This window comes from Lampris incognitus, chromosome 1 (assembly GCF_029633865.1).
Source record: "Lampris incognitus isolate fLamInc1 chromosome 1, fLamInc1.hap2, whole genome shotgun sequence".
NCBI lineage: Eukaryota > Metazoa > Chordata > Actinopteri > Lampriformes > Lampridae > Lampris > Lampris incognitus.
The window spans coordinates 134,353,864-134,373,289 of NC_079211.1; the positions used below are offsets into that span (position 1 = coordinate 134,353,864).

The following is a 19,426-nucleotide window of genomic DNA, read 5'->3' on the forward strand; positions in this document are numbered from 1 at the left end:
GGCCCGTTGGTGCACCGAGGCAGCTTCAACCACTCGCTCCTCGGACCGATGTCAGCTGCCTGAGCCGAGCACACGTAGCAATCGCCGGAGCTCAGGGCACAAACCGTGTGTGTCTGTCAGTGCAAGTGTAGGTTACTTACACGCGCTTTCACTCGGTCCACCAGCATGGGAACCGTTACCCCCCAGGTTCCCAGCTGCCTCCTGGTTAGCAGCTGTCCAGTGAAGGAGGCGATCTAAGGCCACTAAGGAGGCGATCAAGCCCGTCACAGTCCGCTCCTCCTCAAGAAATTAGAAGATCCCTCTGAAGGGAAACAGAGCTAGCTCACAGCGGCTAGCAACCTTGTCAGGGACCAGCAGTCGCTAACTTGTAGCGTCAGCTAGCCAGTTAGCTAACACAGCTAACACCAGTAGCTAGCTAACTAACGTTACTCAAATAAACACTGCTAAACTCATTATCACGAAACAAGAAAACGCACGAGCGGTAAGGATGACCCAAATGACTAACGCTGTTTTACACTCGTGGGCTTATGTACACGAATATACTGTAGCGAATTCGGGGGGCAGCCCGGGAACCGCCACAGCTGGGTCGCGAACCCGTATCTTCCCACTCCGCAAGCGACAACGTTAACCAGTCGACTAAAAGTTCCGACCCGTTAGTCAAGGACCAACGTGTCTACTTATCCATGCACGTTACAATACTTTACACGTGGTCTCCACAAAACCAGCGGCGACACACTGAGCAACACGGGACGTAACCGCTCTCCTCAGAGTGCAGACTCCGACTGACTACGTTTCGCTGCGATTTCGCGGCTAGTGGATTAACAAATTATGATTGACTCTTTACAAAATTCAAATAAAAACACATTAAATGATTGGCTCATTACACATGTCAACAGCGGGAATCTTTACAAAGCATTCTGGTAAATGTAGTAACAGCAGAAACAAGATACAGCATACAGTAGAAAAAATACATATATATATATATATAGTGTGCATTAACCATATTTTACAGGTCCTTACATATCCATCCATCCCTCCCTCCCTCCCTCCCTCCCTCCCTCCCTCCCTCCCTCTCTCTCTCTCTCTCTCTCTCTCTCTCTCTCTCTCTCTCTCTCTCTCTCTCTCTCTCTCTCTCTCTCTCTCTCTCTCTCTCTCTTTGTTCAGTTTTATTTCAAGAGTGTCTAGTTCATTTTGGAATCCCTTCATTTCCAAAGTTAGCTATGTACCTGTTCAATTCAATTCTACTGCGCTTAATTGCCATGACAAAAGCAGCATTTGTGTCACCAAAGTACAATCACAGACTCTTACAACAACAACAGGAATATGATAAATGTAACACAGTGAGAGTAGTAAAGAGTTGATGTGTAAATGATACCGTGTCACTTGGAACATGGAAATAAACATAATTATAATGATGTGTAATATGGAGATACACAAACATGTGGGTGTGTGTGGAGAATTATGTGTGTTTCTGTGTTTGTGGAGAGTGATGCCCTGTTCTCGTATATGATGAACATCCCTCACCTTCCCCTCTGTCACCCAGGTGATCCGTCGCAACAGTGAGACAGAGAAACTGCTCTGTCTGGTGCGTCACCGGGCAGGTCACCACTGTGCCAACGCCGTCATCATCATCCTCATTTTGGCCTGGGAAGGCGTGCCAAAGGCCCTGGGTGATAAGTTGTATCGCGAGCTATCCGACACTCTTACTAAGTATGGCAACCCCACCAGCCGACGCTGTGGCCTCAATGATGAGTAAGTCCATTGGGTAGCAGAAGGAGGTGGTCAGGGTTCAGTAAGGGAGGTAGTGAGGGGATAGTGTACCTACAACCTCAGTTCACTCATTCTATTTAACAAGTACAGTTTACTCACATTTGCCTACTAAACTCAGGCTGACAAAATAGACATGAGATTCCTGAAAGATTGTAAAATGATAGCAAAAATGTCATTTTCTTAATACTAGCTGATGGCTACCTAACTTTTACAAGCATTTTATTTACTGATCAGGATTACGGGATCAGGCAGCATGGTGGCACACAGTCGCCTCACAGCAAGAAGGTCCTGGGTTCGAGCCCTGGGGTTGTCCAAACTTGGGGGTCGTCCCAGGTCATCCTCTGCATGGCATTTAGATGTTCTTCTCATATCCGCATGGGTTTCCTCCAGGTGCTCTGGTTTCCTCCCAGAGTCCAAAGACATGTAGGTTAGGTGAATCGGCCATACTAACATTGTCCCTAGGTATGAATGTGTAAGCCCTGTGATGGACTGGTGGCCTGTCCAGGGTTTCTCCCCACCTGCCGTCCAATGACTGCTGGGATAGGCTCAAGCATCCTGCGACCCTGAGCAGGATAAGCGGTTTGGATAATAGATGGGAGGGTGGATGGATGGATTACTGGATCAAATAGCCTTGTATCAGTGAGAGTAAAGATTTGAAAGGCCTATACATATCTTACTAATGACACATGGTGACCAATAATTTATCACAGTCAGCCATACATTACATTAAGTGTTAGCTTGCAGATTGTTCCATGATCTGTTCACTTTGAATATCCCAAAAACTGAAACTGTTCTGAAACTAGTTCTTGATGTATTTGAGGGACACATTTGGGATTCTACTCGGATCAAGACAAACTGAGTGGTGCTGAGTGCATGTGCTCTCTGTCTCCCCCTGCAGTCGTACGTGCGCATGCCAGGGCAAGGACCCTGACACCTGCGGCGCTTCCTTCTCCTTTGGCTGTTCCTGGAGTATGTACTTCAATGGATGCAAGTATGCCCGCAGCAAGACACCTCGCAAGTTCCGGCTACAGGGAGACCGCCCCGAAGAGGTACTGCATCAGACCATGCTTTCTGTAGTATGGTGCCTGTTTTGTGTTGCTTCAAACAAAATCTGTTCATTGGTTATGATTGTGTACTTTTTATTTTTTTCATTTGTGACATTCATTTGGTAACTGAGATGACAGACCCTTGTTAACTTGTGTGAAATGAGATTACTGATGTGCAACTCAATACTAAATTGCAATTAATTCTATATTCTTCAGGAGGCTAAACTCAGGGATAACTTACAGCAACTGGCAACCAGGGTGGCTCCCTTGTACAAGCAAATGGCACCACAGGCTTACACTAACCAGGTCAGTATCACATAGACTGTCTTTCTATATAAACATCGTGTGTGTGTGTGTGTGTGTATGTGTGTGTGTGTGTGTGTGTGTGTGTGTGTGTGTGGTGTGTGTGTATGTGTTTCCATGTCTCTGCGTCTAACACAAACGTGCACACACACACACACACACCCATCACTGAGGCGTGTAGCCTGGCTATGAAACTGTTAGCTATAACTCAGTAGCTTGTGGTCCAGTTTTTGACCTCATCCTCCTTGGCTGCTCAGGTTCTAGGGAGTGGGTTTAGACTGTCTTGTTACGGTGTACAGACCATGGAGACATACTGGACGTCAGTATGAAAAATTACTGACTCTGTACATCAGTGAGCTGAGCAAAAATTTCTTGCAGCCATAGAAATGGCTAAAACCTTTCCTCTTCCAGGCCTACCTTATTCAATAAATGGTCTTTATTAGCACTTTGTAGCTAAAATGAATCATCTAACTAACATCCGCGATTGTGGCTAACACCATTATTTTTGGTGTTGACTACGTATTGTACCCTTCTTTTACCGACACTTGGCATTTATGCTCTTATGACAATAGTATGTCTGTTATACTGGTTTGTGGCAATATAAATCTACTTTGTACTTTGATTCTCCTATTCTCCATCTCTTGGTGATCTATGGGACACTTACACAAAATGCACTTGTGCATTTAGCCAAGAGTGCATGTGATGTACATGCACTCTTGGGTTGTCAGCGTTTAAAATATTGATGACTTGGAATCCTTAAGACTCCAAAATTTTTTATTTTGTATCGCAGAAAGTTGAATCAGTTCATCTGGACACGTTTATTGAGCCAATAAACGTTGTGTCCAGATGAACTGATTCAACTTTCTGTGATTTTCTTACCTGGATTATTGAGCATGCATAAAGTCCAGTATGTTGTGTGATAAAAAGATGAAGACCTTTTCCCCCAGACATTTAGTTAACGAATTGTTTTGTATAGTACTTGCTGCTGTATTGTATATATAAAAAAAATAATAGACCCTCCAAGGAACTCAGTGTGTTCATCACACTGTCCCAAAGGCTCACGTAGAAGGCTTCAGTTGTAAATTATATTTAAAAAAAAAGTGACTTTGGTGGACTTAAAGCTTAAGAAGCCTTTTTAAGTAAAAAAAAAAAAAGAGTCTTAAATAGGACTGATATCCTGATATTGACCATGATTTATATTTTAAATACAATCTATCCCTAACCTTCTCCTGCTGCAAGTGAACAATTGTGAATGAAAATAGTTCAGTTACAAATGCCTTTTTTTGGATACATTTCACTTATTACTGACAGACAGTGATAAAGTTATATTTCAGCAAATGAAACCACTTTCAACTATGAACTATTAGACATACTGGTCAGTTAAAAGCAGCATTTCCATCATCTCTGGCCACATAGAATTGAAAATATAAAGCAAATATACTTGAAAATATGAAAACATGTATACTAATGATGGCAAAATCCATGTTGACCTGCTCATTTCTGATAAATCTTCTCTCTAAAAATGTCACTTGTATAAACAACTACCAAAATTCAACACCAGATGTTGTTAAGCAAGTGTTATGCACTGAGGTAGCCAGCACTGGAGTCAGAAAACAGTCTCCAAGAGGAAAAAAGTTGGGGAAAAGTAAAGTTTCCCATGAATAATTATTGTCGACACTTAGCACAATAACAATAATAATTGAAAACCAACATAAAAACCTTTTTCTTTTGCTGAACGGGATTTAAAAAAAAAATTATTTCTTGAACTGGAATTTAGAATGTTTTTCTGTTGGAATTTTAGAATTTAGAATGGAACTACAAGTCACAGATACTTTTGTTGAGGCTGTTATGATGGGTCTTTAATACATGTAATATTTCTCCATGGCAATTCCACACAGTGTGTTTTCCTATCTTGACCAGATGCAAAAAAAATTCTTCCAAAGCTTGTCAAGGCTCCTGCGTTTGGCAAGAGTTTCATTAAAAATTGTCAACATCTGTTGCAAATCTTATCACAGTGAGAATATTCACCGCAAAAAACACTACAGTTTTTGTTGTCAGTATTGTGCAGCCCTATAAACAGTCAAACTTTTACTCAGAATAGGTACACCAGAAGATTATCTCAAATGTCATATGCTTGCTCCCTGCCTCTTCTCTCTAACTTGCTGGTTGCCTGCTTCTTGTGTTGAATTGCACTCTGCCTGTTTGTCTGCACCCGGGTCTGAGTCCTGAGTTGTCACAATATGCTACAGCTTTAAGCTGCTAAGAGGAGTTTTCTACTGTTCAGTCACAGTTCGATTGTAGTGCCTCCATAACTGTCATAAGCAATTGAGATGATAAGCAACAAGATTAGATAATGCTATTTAATGATTCCAAATACTTGACTTTGGATCATATTCCCTGTGAAATCTCACAAAACGAGTTACAGCACACAGATGGGATACACAGCCACAAGTACAGAAATATCAACTCATTGCTGTATATCATGCAAACACCTGTTTTTCCAAAACACCCCTACATCGCTCACTCTTCTCTTCAAAACAAATGCAAACTACCTCGAGGAGATTTAGATCTTTGCGACAAGAGGCAATGCTTATGCCAAATGAAGTCATCCTTCTGTAAAACACTACAGCTTTTTAATTGTGTTGCAGTGAGCTGCCCGCTGTACAGTAGGTGTTTCATCTATCGATTGTTTTTGTGAGAAAGTCCCTCAGTTGGACAAGAAATCCTGTACAACTGACCAGTGTGAAGAAATGTAAATATATAGGGGCTGCGGATGCGGCTCTAGGAGGGATATGAAATATACAAATTCTCTTTTCCTTTTGTAAATTAGCTGTATTAATCTGGTCCTAATGTGTCCTATCCCCCAGTGTCAGACTGAGATCACAGCTCCAGACTGTAGACTGGGGCTGAAGGAAGGCAGGCCATTCTCTGGAGTCACTGCTTGCATGGATTTCTGTGCCCACGCCCACAAAGACCAGCACAACCTCTACAACGGCTGCACTGTGGTAAGCTGACCCCTCCCTTTAAAGTGGCACAACTTTTTTGAGAACGACACAATTGCCATTCAAATCAGTCCCCTAGAAGTCTTAGCATTTTGTCCGCCACCGGACACCAAACCTCCAGTAAATTTAAGGAATGCTCTATGGCAGTTATCTGTTTCTGAATTCAGTAAATAACAAATATCAAATTATAGCAATTTTACTTTACCTCGTCTATGAACATAGCTCCTCTTTTTGTGCGATAGTCTTTTGAGCAATAGTTTGTAAATAAATGCATGTGTCTTGTTGCTGCATTATAAAAAAAGAAAAAAAAACCATCTTGGTTATTTTTTACAACAGTGATGTAAAAAGACCCTGCTGTTATCCAAAAAGTTATTTGGTGTTTCTTTAACTTTAAAAAGAATAAAAAATTATCTTATCTTTGTGATACTGCAGACTACCAGTAGACCCCAAATAAGCTCCTCCTGGTCTGCTCTCCTTCTCTTTCCCTCTCTCAGGTGTGCACTCTCACCAAGGAGGACAACCGTGTGATGGGGCAAATCCCTGAGGACGAGCAGCTCCATGTGCTGCCTCTCTACAAGATCTCCCTCACCGATGAGTTTGGCAGTGAAGAGGGTCAACGCCTCAAGATGCAGTCAGGGGGCATCCAGGTGCTTCAGGCTTTCCGGCGAGAGGTGCGCAAGTTGCCTGAGCCAGCTAAGTCCTGCCGACAGCGCCGTCTGGAAGCCAAAAAGGCAGCCTCAGAGAAGAAGAAAACCAAACTACACCAGGCAGGAGAGACGCCAGAGAAAACAGTGGTTAAGGCTGAGGTCTGCGTCAGAGGCTCCCCACACCCTAATAACAATAAAGGTTGTCCGTCTCACTTAACCATTTATCTCTATGTTATATCTCTATGAATGCTGGTGTGAAATGTTTTATCATTCACTAAGTCGACAGTCGTTAATATTAGTCCTCAACAGAACTGTATCAAATATGATTTGTAGTCATGATCGAAAGTGGAAACACTAGAATTACTAAAGATATGACGTATCACATTAGGATAATTAAAATGTTGATCATTGAAAAATTAATCAAATTGTCTTTGAAATACTAAACTGATTGGTTGAGCTGATTTTTTTAATTCAATGTGGCAAACCCTACCAATCCAGTACTAAAGTAAACTAAAAGAGGGTTTAACATGCAGTTTAGTATACTGTTGGACTAAGGTCTAACATTCAGCATTGGATTGCAAAATTCAAGAGCCAAACAACAAATTCAGACTATAATCTCAATCAAGAAAATGTCCAATGAAGTTTTGTGTTTAACTTGATTTCTTTTCTCTTTTAAATACTCAGCAATTGTAGAGCAAGAGTTGAAGCCCACCATTAAGAAGGAGCCAGTCAACGGATCCATGGATGGCTACCCTGCACCAGCAGGAGACCCTTACAATGGTTATCCCCACCCCGCCTGCTATGCAAGGGGAGGCCTCCATCCCAATGGTCAACCCTCTGCACAAGGCCCAGTCAATGGCTACCACCCCAATGTTCCTGCACTTCCATACGGCTACTACAGTTTTCCCCCTAACGCACTTTTCCCACCTCAGCTGAGGACTTATGAGGGTAGAAATAGCTCTTGGTCTAAAATGGGCTGCAAGTCTCTTCAGGCTGACAAAAAGCCTGACCTGCAGAGCCTCCAAGTTAAACAAGCCCAGCCCTACCCCAGCCATCTGAAGCAACAGCAGCCAGAGTTAGGCAATCAATGCTGTGCCTACACGTTGCAGCCAGATTACAGCCAGTCCCGTTCCTCCTCTGTCTCCTCTGAGCACTCCAATCGAGGCACCCCAGTCATCAAACAGGAGCCAATGGATGTGCCAGGTTACGACCGCACAGTGCTGGGAAAGAGTGGGGCCAGCACCCCAAGCACCACTCCACAGCCTAGTGATGGGCTGTGGCTGGGGCAAAGGCCTAATGGCAGCATTGCGCCAGCCAGTTGGGATGAGCATGTAAAGCCTGAACCATCCCCTGCAGCCTCACCCTTTACCCCAGACATGCAGCAGTTCCACCAGCAGCCTCCACAGCAGCCTTCTCCTCACCTACAACAGTGGACTTCCTACTCAAATACCCCGATAGTGTCCCCTGCCCCCTCCCCATCACCCTCACTTAAGGTACCCCTTTCCCCATCTCCTTCCCTGCACCCCAGCACTCCACATCCTAGCACCCCACGCTCTGCCACCCTACATCGAAACACTCCTCATCTAGCTATAACACAATCCAGCATTTCTCATCCAGGCAGCTCCCAACCTGGCACTCCGTCCCCTGGTACCCCTAGTCACTGTGCCAGCCCTGCTCCCAATCCCCAACCCAATGCCTGGGCCATGGGCCCTGCAGGGTACATCCCTAGTTTTAAGCACAGCAACCCTGCTGGAGCCTACCCTGACAAGATATGGCCTAAAGCTGGGGAGAGTCGGTGCTCTACGCCACTGGGAATCCAGGAGAAGGCCTGGAAGTCCTGTGGAGGTTCAGTGGCTGGCAGCACCCCATCACCTACCCCTGAGGGCCGCCTCTTCCCTGACGCACTGCAGCAGTCAGACCAGAACTGCTGGGATCCTGGCCGAGCCGAGGGCAGCATAAAGAGTATGAGGGGCCACGATGACGAGGATGAGGTGTGGTCTGACAGTGAGCACAATTTCTTGGACCCCAACATCGGTGGCGTTGCAGTGGCACCAGCGCACGGCTCCATCCTGATTGAGTGTGCACGGCGAGAGCTCCATGCCACCACTCCACTCAAGAAACCAGACCGCTCCCACCCCACCCGCATCTCCCTTGTCTTCTACCAGCACAAGAACCTCAGTCAACCCATGCATGGCCTTGCGGTATGGGAGGCCAAGATGAAGCTGCTGGCAGAGCGGGCCCTTCAGAGGCAGCAGGAGGCCGCTCTCCTCGGTCTCTCCCAGGATGACATCAAGGCCCTCGGGAAGAAACGCAAATGGGGGTCTCTGGCAGCCGGGACCAGCCCAGGACCTGGACAGTCCAAGGACAAGAGGGAGGGACCAGTGACACGGCTGGCCCCAACGCTCCACTCCACCTCCACTGTCACTGTGTCCCCCTACGCCTTCACCCAACTCACTGGGCCCTATAGCCACTTTGTCTGAAGTCTCCCGGTTACACACAGACTGGTGCAGTGGAGGGCTGAAGAGAAGGCTTGGATCTCCAGCTTGCCCCTACGATCCACTCAGTGGAGGGGGAGGTTTTTATTGGTTTTTTTTACCTCATGTCAGGCAGCAGTTTGGGCCTCCAGCCAACAGACACACTGCCTGTGGTGCTCTTCCTTTCTCTTCCCTTGAGAGGAACCCCATTGCTTCATCTTGTTTATAGAATTTTAATGATCCTAATTATTGCTATTATTATCAATATAATTATGATTGCTATTGTTACTGTCAATGTTGTTATTACAAGTATTGTTATTATTATGAAGACAGTCTTTTGCTTCTGTTATTGTTGTTTTCATTAATGTTATTGATGATGTGATTGTTTTGGTTATAAATATATATTATTTTTTATTTTTTTATTTTATTTTATTTTTTTTCTAAATTGGGAGTCAATCAGACTCAAACAATTGCTTTTTCCATGTTTGGAAAACCTGAACGCTATTTTTCTTTTTCTTTTTTTTCAATCAGTTGTGGTTAGAGGAGGCTGGAGCCATTCTCTGCACCGAATGACAACTCCATTTTAATGATACACGACAAAGCCTCTCAGATAGGCGTTCCATAGATATCTAATTTCATGTTGTCTTTTTAAGCTGGAATGTCCCTTTTCTTGATATGGAGAGCTATGTTCGTCTCCTCCTATGACCCTCCTGCTCTCCACTGGTGCTCCACACCCACCTCTGCCCCTTCTCCGGAATATATTTTCATTTTTCTATTCCTCATGGCACTTGATGCTATCAACGGGTGCTCCTGCCCAGATCTGGGTCAAACAGCATTTGCAGCATCTGTTCTCTCCTATGCTTCGATTTATTTCATTAGGACACTTTGTAAAGTGTCAGGAAAGTTATCACTCCTAGAAAAAAAAAGTCAACTTAATTGGCTTTTAAATACTTTCCTGTTCTCATTGTATTGTTCCATGTGACAGAGTTCACCCCTCTGGTACTGGAGGCAGATTACATCAAGTGGTGAGTATTTTTAAATACTCTGCTACACAACACAACCCAGTTCTCCTACCACACAGTGAGTAGGAACTGGCAACCGTCATCTTTCTAAGGTGTTTCATAGGACCGAGTGCTTCCCACTGCAACCTCTTCAGGACAGCACTTGCCTCCATCTCAAAATGGTGCACGCATAAACATACAAGCACTTGAATTCCATTCACACTTTTCAACCAGCCTTGCCTTACTGCTTTAACCATACATGGCCACTAGAGGGCGAGCTAACCCCCAGTTTACTGACGATGGCAAGTGTTTTTCTCAAAGCATCTGGAGACCAAGTTGATCAATTTTTTTCTTTACGATTGAAGGGAAAAACGACCAACTTGAATCTGAACATGTTTTGCAGCATTCCAAGTCACGCTCGAGCAGCACAAAATAATAGTGTTCAAACTGCGGTGTTCTTGGTGCTTCTACAACACACACACACACACACACACACACACACACACACACACACACACACACACACACACACACACACACACACACACTGGTGCTCTCTCTAAACACTTGACTTGCAGTAAAAAGGGCCCGGCCCTCCTCTGTGGTGCTGTCATGAACAGAGCGAGGTGTGTCCTCAAGACAGGGCCAGTCAAAACACATTGACAACCTAGGGCTTTAGTGACCTCACTGCGGCAACTGCAGCTATAATTGTTTAAGCAGTCGGTGCAGGCAGTCGTTTTCTTTTAATCACTGTACAGGGCTTTGCCGAGAGAGCTCCCCTCCCACATCCCCTTCGTCCCAGCAGGTGATGAATGGATTGCGGTGCTGCTGTCAGTTGCTTGAGGGAGGCATCAAGCATTGACATTCAAAGACAGTGGGTCTCTCATTGTGTGCATGTATGACTGTGTGGGTGTAAGAGGGAAAGGGAGAGAGTGAAGGACAAACAGACATCTCGAAGAAGCCAGTCACGTGAATTGCCTCTTTTCTCTTATACTTATTTGTGAACCTTGCGACCACTTGAATAAGAATACCAGCGAAAAAGGAAAACGGGCACTTTGTGGGGCTGGATCTAGGGTGATTACTTCCTTTTTGGGGTAGCCAACAGGTGGTTGTTTGGGTCGAGTCCCTGGTCATCTGTGGAAGACCCTGGTGCTTTTTCAGAGGGGGTCTGGAGCTCTCTACCTCAAGCTGTAGAGACACTGGTCACAATCACAACTCATCACTGTGGGCAGAGGATTGTACACTCGCCCCCTTCGTATGCGCTCAAACTCCACATTCATTTTACTTTTTTTTTTTTTTTTGGTTTGGTATTTTTTACTCTTATTTATTACCTGATGATGATAATGATGATTGTTGTTGCTGTTATTGTTTCTGTGTCATTTTTTTGATATAGTTAATACAAATTGTACATAGAGAAGAAAAGATTTTATAAAAGCACTTTTAATCTTGAATTTAATGACAAAAAGAAAGAGCCGATTATTGACAACTTGAAGCTTAGGGTTTGTTTGTTTTTTTTTCTTTGTTTTGTTTTGATATTTTGAATTTTCTCGAGCAAGAGAGAGATAAAAATGTAAATATTGAAATATTTAGGTAAGATTATTTAACTGGTGCGGGAAATTATGACTAGATCATGAATGATTGTGCGTGGGGGGGGTATTTCGAAGTTCAGTCTTCTGTCAGCCCCTAACAACAGTAAACAACACTTAGTCCCAATGTGTTGTGTGTAAACGTGTACTTAGTAACACTGTTATTTTGCTTTAATAAGTACTGTACCCCGTCAGCAAATACCTCTGATATTAACCTGTCCCCCGCTCAAACAATCCAGAACCCCCCATCGCTCTACCTGGAGCCTCTCTAGAAATGCCCACCGATAACTGCAATCGTCCATGAAGAAAAGGTCTGCGAGCGTCATCAATGGTGCTATTGTTTTAAGTAATCAAGGTTTTTTTTTTTATTTTCTTACAAACAACCTGATTTTTAGGATTTGGAAAATAGTCTTTTCGCTTCCCTTGTTCAAATTTTAAAGTAACACGGTGGAGGTATCCGGGCCCCAAGGGAAACTCAATCATTATATCAAAGACGTACACTTCGAAAATGTAAATTTAAAGAAAAGTACCAAAGTTGCAGTTGTGTGGGTTTCTTTTTGGCGGCAGTCCGCTTTTAATAAGCTATGGACAAATCCAAAAGCTATCCATTAATTGTGTGATGTATGCTAGTGTAAATCAGTACAGCTGATCTTGACAACTTGGCCGACTATTGATCATGGATAAAGACCACATCCAATGAGGATCTTTCAAAAACGTGTTGTTGGGTACAGAATCTGTCTGAGGTGTGTTGGTGGGCATAGTTTAGTGAAGAATAATAGCCCAGCAGTCTTTATCGATTGTGCTAGACTATCAGTAAGAGATTGCTCCCCTATTTGTTTAAATGTGTCTTTTATCAACGATAGATGTAACAGTGGTAAGGATGTACTTTGAAAGCAAAAATCATGACACCCGATACCACATAGTTAGAGTGTAATGATCATTTGTTGTTTGACGCAGACATTGTAGCCTGGCAATACTTTGGCTGGTGTAAAGGTCTGAAATTGGTGGATGACAATTCCATGGTCTAGTTCCTTGGCTTGTTGGACAGTCACAGATCCAGTGTGAGCCCCTTTTTATAAAACCTAATGCATGGTGTACATCCCACACGCAGTATATATGATCTACGTAAGGATGGGGTGCTGAACGCATAACTGTACATGATTTTGTTGTTATCTTTGTGAAGTTTTACATAAGTGTGAAGCGAGTTAGGTGGATGCTTCTCATCAGAGATGTCCATCTCCCGAGCACGCACTGAAAAGGGGGGTTTGGGTAAGCAGGTGCTATGATGCTACACCTTGATGAGGACAATATGAGAGAGAGGTGATTACTGATCATATTTTTCTGAGCTTTTAGAATGTTAAGATGACTTTACTTTGGATCGAAGCGGTTTCACTGGAAGCTGCCCTGGTGCTGTCCTCATACAAAGTCTTCATTCACAAGTAGACTGTAAAACCCATAAACACACTTATATTTCACTCACACAGTTGAACACATTCTCTTTCTATGTGGTACTTGAAATGGCATTTTGCTCTCATTTCAACAGGGATGAGTTAAAAGTCCTACAGTAAGACGTTTATCTGGGTTGAATATGTGGTACAGTGTATGTACCAAAGGCAGTTAAAGATTCTCTGTTGCGTATGTTATACATTGTCATTTTAAGAGAATGCCAACATATTAGAAAAGTACAAGAATACCAGTTGCGTTCTCAACACCGGTTCTTCTCCCGAGTTGTGCACTTCTTTTCACAATCCTTCCACACTTTGTATATTTGGTCCCTCACTTACACATGCATTTTGGTGAGACATACATATCTCACTGATATATGCCCCACTTTCAGACTGAGTTCTAATTGAACACTTTACTTACATGTCCCTTTTCCTAAACTGGGATAGAAACTTAGAGCCTAGCCCTACAAAATGAAAACATGCAGACACAACTGGCAGCTACATTCCTTTTTTCATTTTAGGCTTGTTCCTGTTTTTTTTTTTTCAATGTCAGATATGCAGTATGTAAAAAGTGTTTTTGTTCAGTCTCTCTCTTTGTAGCTGTATGGTGTATTATGTGAATACATAGTGTATGTGGTAAAAACCCACAATATTGTTTTATGTTGCGAGATAATAAAATAAAAACATGGCAGTTACAACCTTGGTGTATATATTTATTAATTTATTTTGCCTTTTAAGTCAAAATTTTTAATGGTATTGAATGGAAAAGAACAGACTCTATGATTGGTCAAACAGTGAGGGCAATTTGTGTAATTAGGAGGGGAGATGAAAATGCAAGCCGGCTAACGCGGTCGCCTCACGGCAAGAAGGTCCTTGGTTCGAGTCCCAGGGTAGTCCAACCTTGGGGGTTGTCCCGGGTCATCCTCCGTGTGGAGTTTGCATGTTCTCCCCGTGTCTGCGTGTATTTCCTCCGGGTGTTCCGGTTTCATCCCACAGTCCAAAGACATGTAGGTTAGGTGAATCGGCCGTACTAAATTGTCCCTAGGTGTGAATGTGTGTGTGTGAATTAGCCCTACAGCATGGCAGAACATTCAGTGATGGTGCGAGGAACAGTGACAAAGAAAACACCACAGTAGCCAGTGTCTAGACGGACACAGAAACAGAGAGCAAGGGAGGCAAAACGGCAAAAAGATTCAGAGACTTTTCATTGTAAAAGATTTGGTACGTGACTTGCGCCAAAACAATGCCCAGCCTACGGCAAAGTCTGCAACAAGTGTAAAGGACAGAATCAATTCACCCTTTGCAGACACGTCACAATTATCACGCGACGAGGGAGACTGCGCCATGACGGACGGCAGTAAGCGATAGATCGGGAAATTCAAAAACAAACAAAGTATTGCGACGGATGAGTAGCTATTATAGTTTAAATTTAAGTGATGGCTACCAATAGTCAGAGTAATGTTGTGGAGTTTGTAATGAATGAAAGGTCACGTGTTTAACTTGACCTACTCACGGATGTACGTGCAGTGCGTGTGACGTATACAGGAAGTTAGAAGCGCATGTTATGAAGGTTGTATGTTGGATGAACGCTAGTAAAAGCTACACAGTTAAGAACCTACGAAGTCGGCTCGTTCTTGAATTATTCTTATGTCAGTAAGACAAGGCGTCTACGGACATTACATGGTGTCAGAATAGTCTGTGTATCTGAACACGAGCGGTCATGCCGAAGTTTAATCCGCCGAGTGAATTCAAGTTTGACTGCCCCGTTGAATGGCCGGAGTGGAAACAACGGTTTTCGCGCTTCAGGCTCGCGACAAAGCTGGATAAAGACGACGGGGAGATTCAAGTGAGTTCGCTGATTTATGCAATGGGAAGCGAGGCTGAAAAGATATTCAGCTCGTTTGACTTCGCGGCGGAGGGTGATAAAGTGGACTATGATATCGTACTGAAAAGGTTCGACGACTACTTTATTCCCCGCCGTAACATCATACATGAGAGGGCGTGCTTCTATCAACGTAGCCAGCAGCCAGGAGAGACAGCGGAGATGTACATCCGGACATTGTATGAGCTGTCTGAACACTGTGAGTTTGGGGACAAGAGGGATGAACATATCAGAGATCGTCTGGTAGTGGGCATAAAAGATAAGGTGCTCTCCCGTCAGTTCCAGCTCACAGCGGACCTTACTCTGGTGAAAGTCATTGAACAAGTGCGCCAGGCGGAGGCAATAACAAAGCAGCTCAGCCTCCAAGCTAACCAACCAGAGGCCCAGCTGGCTAACGTCAATGTTGTCCGATGGCGGGACGAACGCCAAAACAAAAAGGGCGGACAGCGTCATGGTGGCAGCAGACCTGCAACCAACAAAGTAGATGAATGCGGGAGGTGCGGCAAGACGCAGCACACCGATGAGCGGAAGTGTCCTGCAACGAACAGTAAGTGCAACAAGTGTCATAAAAAGGGACATTGGGAGCGTGTATGTCACGCTAAAGCGATGAGAGAAGTCACTGAAGAGGTTAAACAGCTGTACTTTCTGGGAGAAGTTGGCAAAGAGAGCAGTCAGGAAGATTGGACTGTTAGTTTAACAATAAGTGATGTACCAATAACCTTTAAAATTGACACGGGGGCTGACGCTACTGTTATCAACCAAGGGACATTTAAAAAGCTGAAGCCAAACATAAAACTGGGACCTCCTGACACATGCTTCATAAGCCCAGGTGGAAACATCAGCAGCATAGGACAGTTTCAAGCCACAACCAACTACAAGGAGAAACAATACTCCTTTCCAGTGTATGTGATCAAGGGGAGAGGCAGCTGTCTGCTGAGTCGTCCAGAGGCAGTGGAGATGGGTCTAGTGAAGCGGATGAATGAGGTCAGTGGAGTTTTCGGTTCAAGTGGACTGCTGAAAACAGACCCAGTGAAAATAGCTCTGGTGGAGGGTGCCCAGCCATACGCGGTGCATACAGCCAGACGGATACCGCTGCCACTTGTACCACTGGTTAAGAAAGAACTGCAGCGCATGGAAAATGAGGGCATTATTGAAAAAGTGACTCAGCCCACAGAATGGTGCGCCGCTATGGTGCCGGTGCTGAAACCGAACAAGAAAGAGGTTCGCTGCTGCGCTGACCTCAGGAGGCTGAATCGAGCGGTGAAACGTGAGAAATACGTGCTGCCCACTATGGAGGAAATAATGCCAAGGCTCGCAGGGTCAAAGTTCTTCACAACGTTGGATGCAGCAAGTGGGTTTTACCAGATCCCCTTGCATGAAGACAGCAGGGGGCTCACCACTTTCATCACCCCATTTGGGAGGTATGCTTTCTGCCGCCTTCCATTTGGTATAACGAGTGCTCCAGAGATTTTCCAGAGAAAGATGGCGGAAACTCTGACCGGGCTAGAGGGCACAGAGGTGTACATGGATGACATCCTTATACATGGAGAGACTGAGGAAATCCATGACCGGCGCCTAGCAGAAGCGCTGGGGGTCATTGAAACAGCAGGTCTCAAACTGAACCAAGCGAAATGCAAGTTCAAACAGAAACAAGTCCGCTTCCTTGGTCATATCATCAACGAGGCAGGCATCAGACCTGACCCGGACAAAGTGGCCGGAATAGAGAACTTTCCTCAGCCCCAGAACGTGACGGAACTCAAGAGGTTCCTCGGGATGGTGAACTATTTGGCAAAATATGTCCCAGAGCTGTCCACTGTAGGTCAGCCGCTTTATGGACTGCTTAAAGCAACGACAGAGTGGCAGTGGGGACCTGCACAGAACACAGCATTCCAAGACCTTAAAGCAGCACTCGCCACCGCCCCGGTACTCACCTTTTATGACGTCACTAAGGCTACGGTGGTGTCAGCAGATGCCAGCAGCTACGGGCTGGGAGGCGTTCTGCTCCAGCAGCACGGGGAACACTGGAAGCCTGTGGCCTACTGCTCCCGACGGCTGAGTGACGCAGAGACAAGGTACGCACAGATCGAGAAAGAGTGCTTAGCCAGCGTCTGGGCATGTGAAAGGTTCGAGAAGTACTTGTTTGGGCTTGACAATTTCAGACTTGTCACCGATCATAAACCACTAGTGCCCCTCATGAACAGCAAAGACTTGGATAATGTGCCCATTAGGTGCCAGAGACTGTTAATGAGGCTGATGCGTTTCAATGCAGTGGCTGAATACGCACCAGGCAAAACTTTAGCTGTGGCTGATGCACTCTCCAGAGGCCCAGAGCAGTGCTACGGAGATGGTGCTTCTCATGATGATGTTGCAGCGCACATTGATGCCATCGTGTGCCAGGTGCCTGCCACACCTCAAAGGATGCAGGAGATAAAACAGAGCACGGATGGGGATCTGCAGCTTCAGACAGTGTTGGGCTTCATCAGACACGGCTGGCCTGAGTATGTCGATAAAGTGCCGGAGACAGTCAGAGACTTTTATCAGGTGAGAGGGGAGTTATCTGAGGTAGATGGTTTAGTCATCAGAGGCAGTCGTATCGTCATTCCCACAGAGATGAGGGAGGTGATCTTAGACAGAATACACGACGGGCACCAGGGGATAGCTAAGTGCAGAGAGAGAGCTAGCCAGTCAGTGTGGTGGCCCAAAATGACAGAGCACATTACAACAAAGATACAGCAATGTCAATTCTGCAGAGAACACAAGAACACACAGAGAAAAGAGCCTTTAATGTCAAGTGAGCTTCCATCCAGACCATGGCAGAAAGTTGGCATAGACCTGTGTGAGTACAAAAAGCAAAACTACTTGATAGTGTCTGACTATTATTCCAGGTTTTTGGAGATCCTAAATCTACCAACAACTACTAGCAGTCAGGTTGTAGCTAGGCTGAAGGCTACATTTGCACGTTTTGGTATCCCTGAAATTGTAGTTAGCGATAATGGGCCACAGCTAGTTTCAGAAGAGATGAGGAGGTTCAGTGAGGATTATGATTTCATCCATGTGACTTCAAGCCCACACTACCCCCAGAGTAATGGACAGGCAGAGAGGGCTGTTCAGATAGCCAAAAGCATATTAAGGCAGGAAGACCCTCTCCTCGCCCTGTTGACATACAGAGCTACACCCTCTTCTTCCACTGGAGCCAGTCCAGCGGAATTGCTCATGGGTAGGAGACTCAGAACCACCTTACCCACATTGCAGCATAACCTGAAACCGGCCTGGCCTAAAGAGGAACTGATCAAAACCGCTGACACCGCAGCCAAATCGAGGCAGGCTTTCTACTACAACCGCAGGAACGGCGTGCGGACACTGCGCCCACTGAACTCGGGTGACGCAGTACTCACCAAACCTGATGGACAGAAAACATGGACAATGCCAGCAGTTGTTCACAGTCAGAGCTCCACTCCCAGATCCTACATAGTGGAGACAGCTCAAGGTGAACATTACAGAAGGAACAGGCGCCACCTGTTGGCCACACCTAAAACACTCACCTTTGTCAGCAGGGATCCTGACCATGTCACTCCAGGGGAGAGTGGAAACACGGATGAGTCCCGAGCAGCAGAAATGCCAACTTCCACACCATATGTTACTCGCTCTGGCAGGGTGAGCAAGCCTGCAATCCGGCTGGATTTGTGAGGCGTATGGACTTGTGTATTGCGGGGGATTTTTTATTTTTTGTGAAAAGGGGGGTGATATACAGGTTAAAATTGTTGGCAGTAAATGTTCAGAGAAATGTTTAGAAAATAATCTTAGAGGGGGAGATGTAATGAATGAAAGGTCACGTGTTTAACTTGACCTACTCACGGATGTACGTGCAGTGCGTGTGACGTATACAGGAAGTTAGAAGCGCATGTTATGAAGGTTGTATGTTGGATGAACGCTAGTAAAAGCTACACAGTTAAGAACCTACGAAGTCGGCTCGTTCTTGAATTATTCTTATGTCAGTAAGACAAGGCGTCTACGGACATTACAGAGTTGTTCTGTGAAGTGAGTCACCTTGTAGGACGGCACAAAGAGCGATATGTGGAGAAGCTAGCGATAGCAGGGTTAGCTACCGACCCGTACCTTCTTCCTACCGATGTGTTCATGGATCTAGCAAAATCGTCCAGTCTGCCCAAGTTCAATCCATACGATCTGTACCACTATGTTACCAACGGAGTGTCCCCATACACAGGCGCTGACCTAAAAGCATACAAAAATCTGGATGCTTACCAGTTCT

General features: G+C 44.9%; 1 protein-coding gene across 2 annotated transcripts in view; it reads left to right on the plus strand.

The window, feature by feature from the left end:
* The window catches only part of tet3 (tet methylcytosine dioxygenase 3), a 41,575-nt gene extending 27,584 nt beyond the window's left edge, over positions 1 to 13,991 (plus strand). For both annotated transcript variants that reach the window (XM_056295485.1, XM_056295495.1), the window contains exons 5-10: positions 1,544 to 1,752; positions 2,669 to 2,819; positions 3,033 to 3,122; positions 5,987 to 6,124; positions 6,616 to 6,967; positions 7,453 to 13,991. In XM_056295485.1, coding sequence (XP_056151460.1) covers positions 1,544 to 1,752; positions 2,669 to 2,819; positions 3,033 to 3,122; positions 5,987 to 6,124; positions 6,616 to 6,967; positions 7,453 to 9,248 — 2,736 coding nt within the window. In that variant the 3' untranslated portion in view covers positions 9,249 to 13,991. The remainder of the gene's footprint in view (positions 1 to 1,543; positions 1,753 to 2,668; positions 2,820 to 3,032; positions 3,123 to 5,986; positions 6,125 to 6,615; positions 6,968 to 7,452) is intronic.
* The last annotated feature ends 5,435 nt before the right edge of the window (positions 13,992 to 19,426 follow it).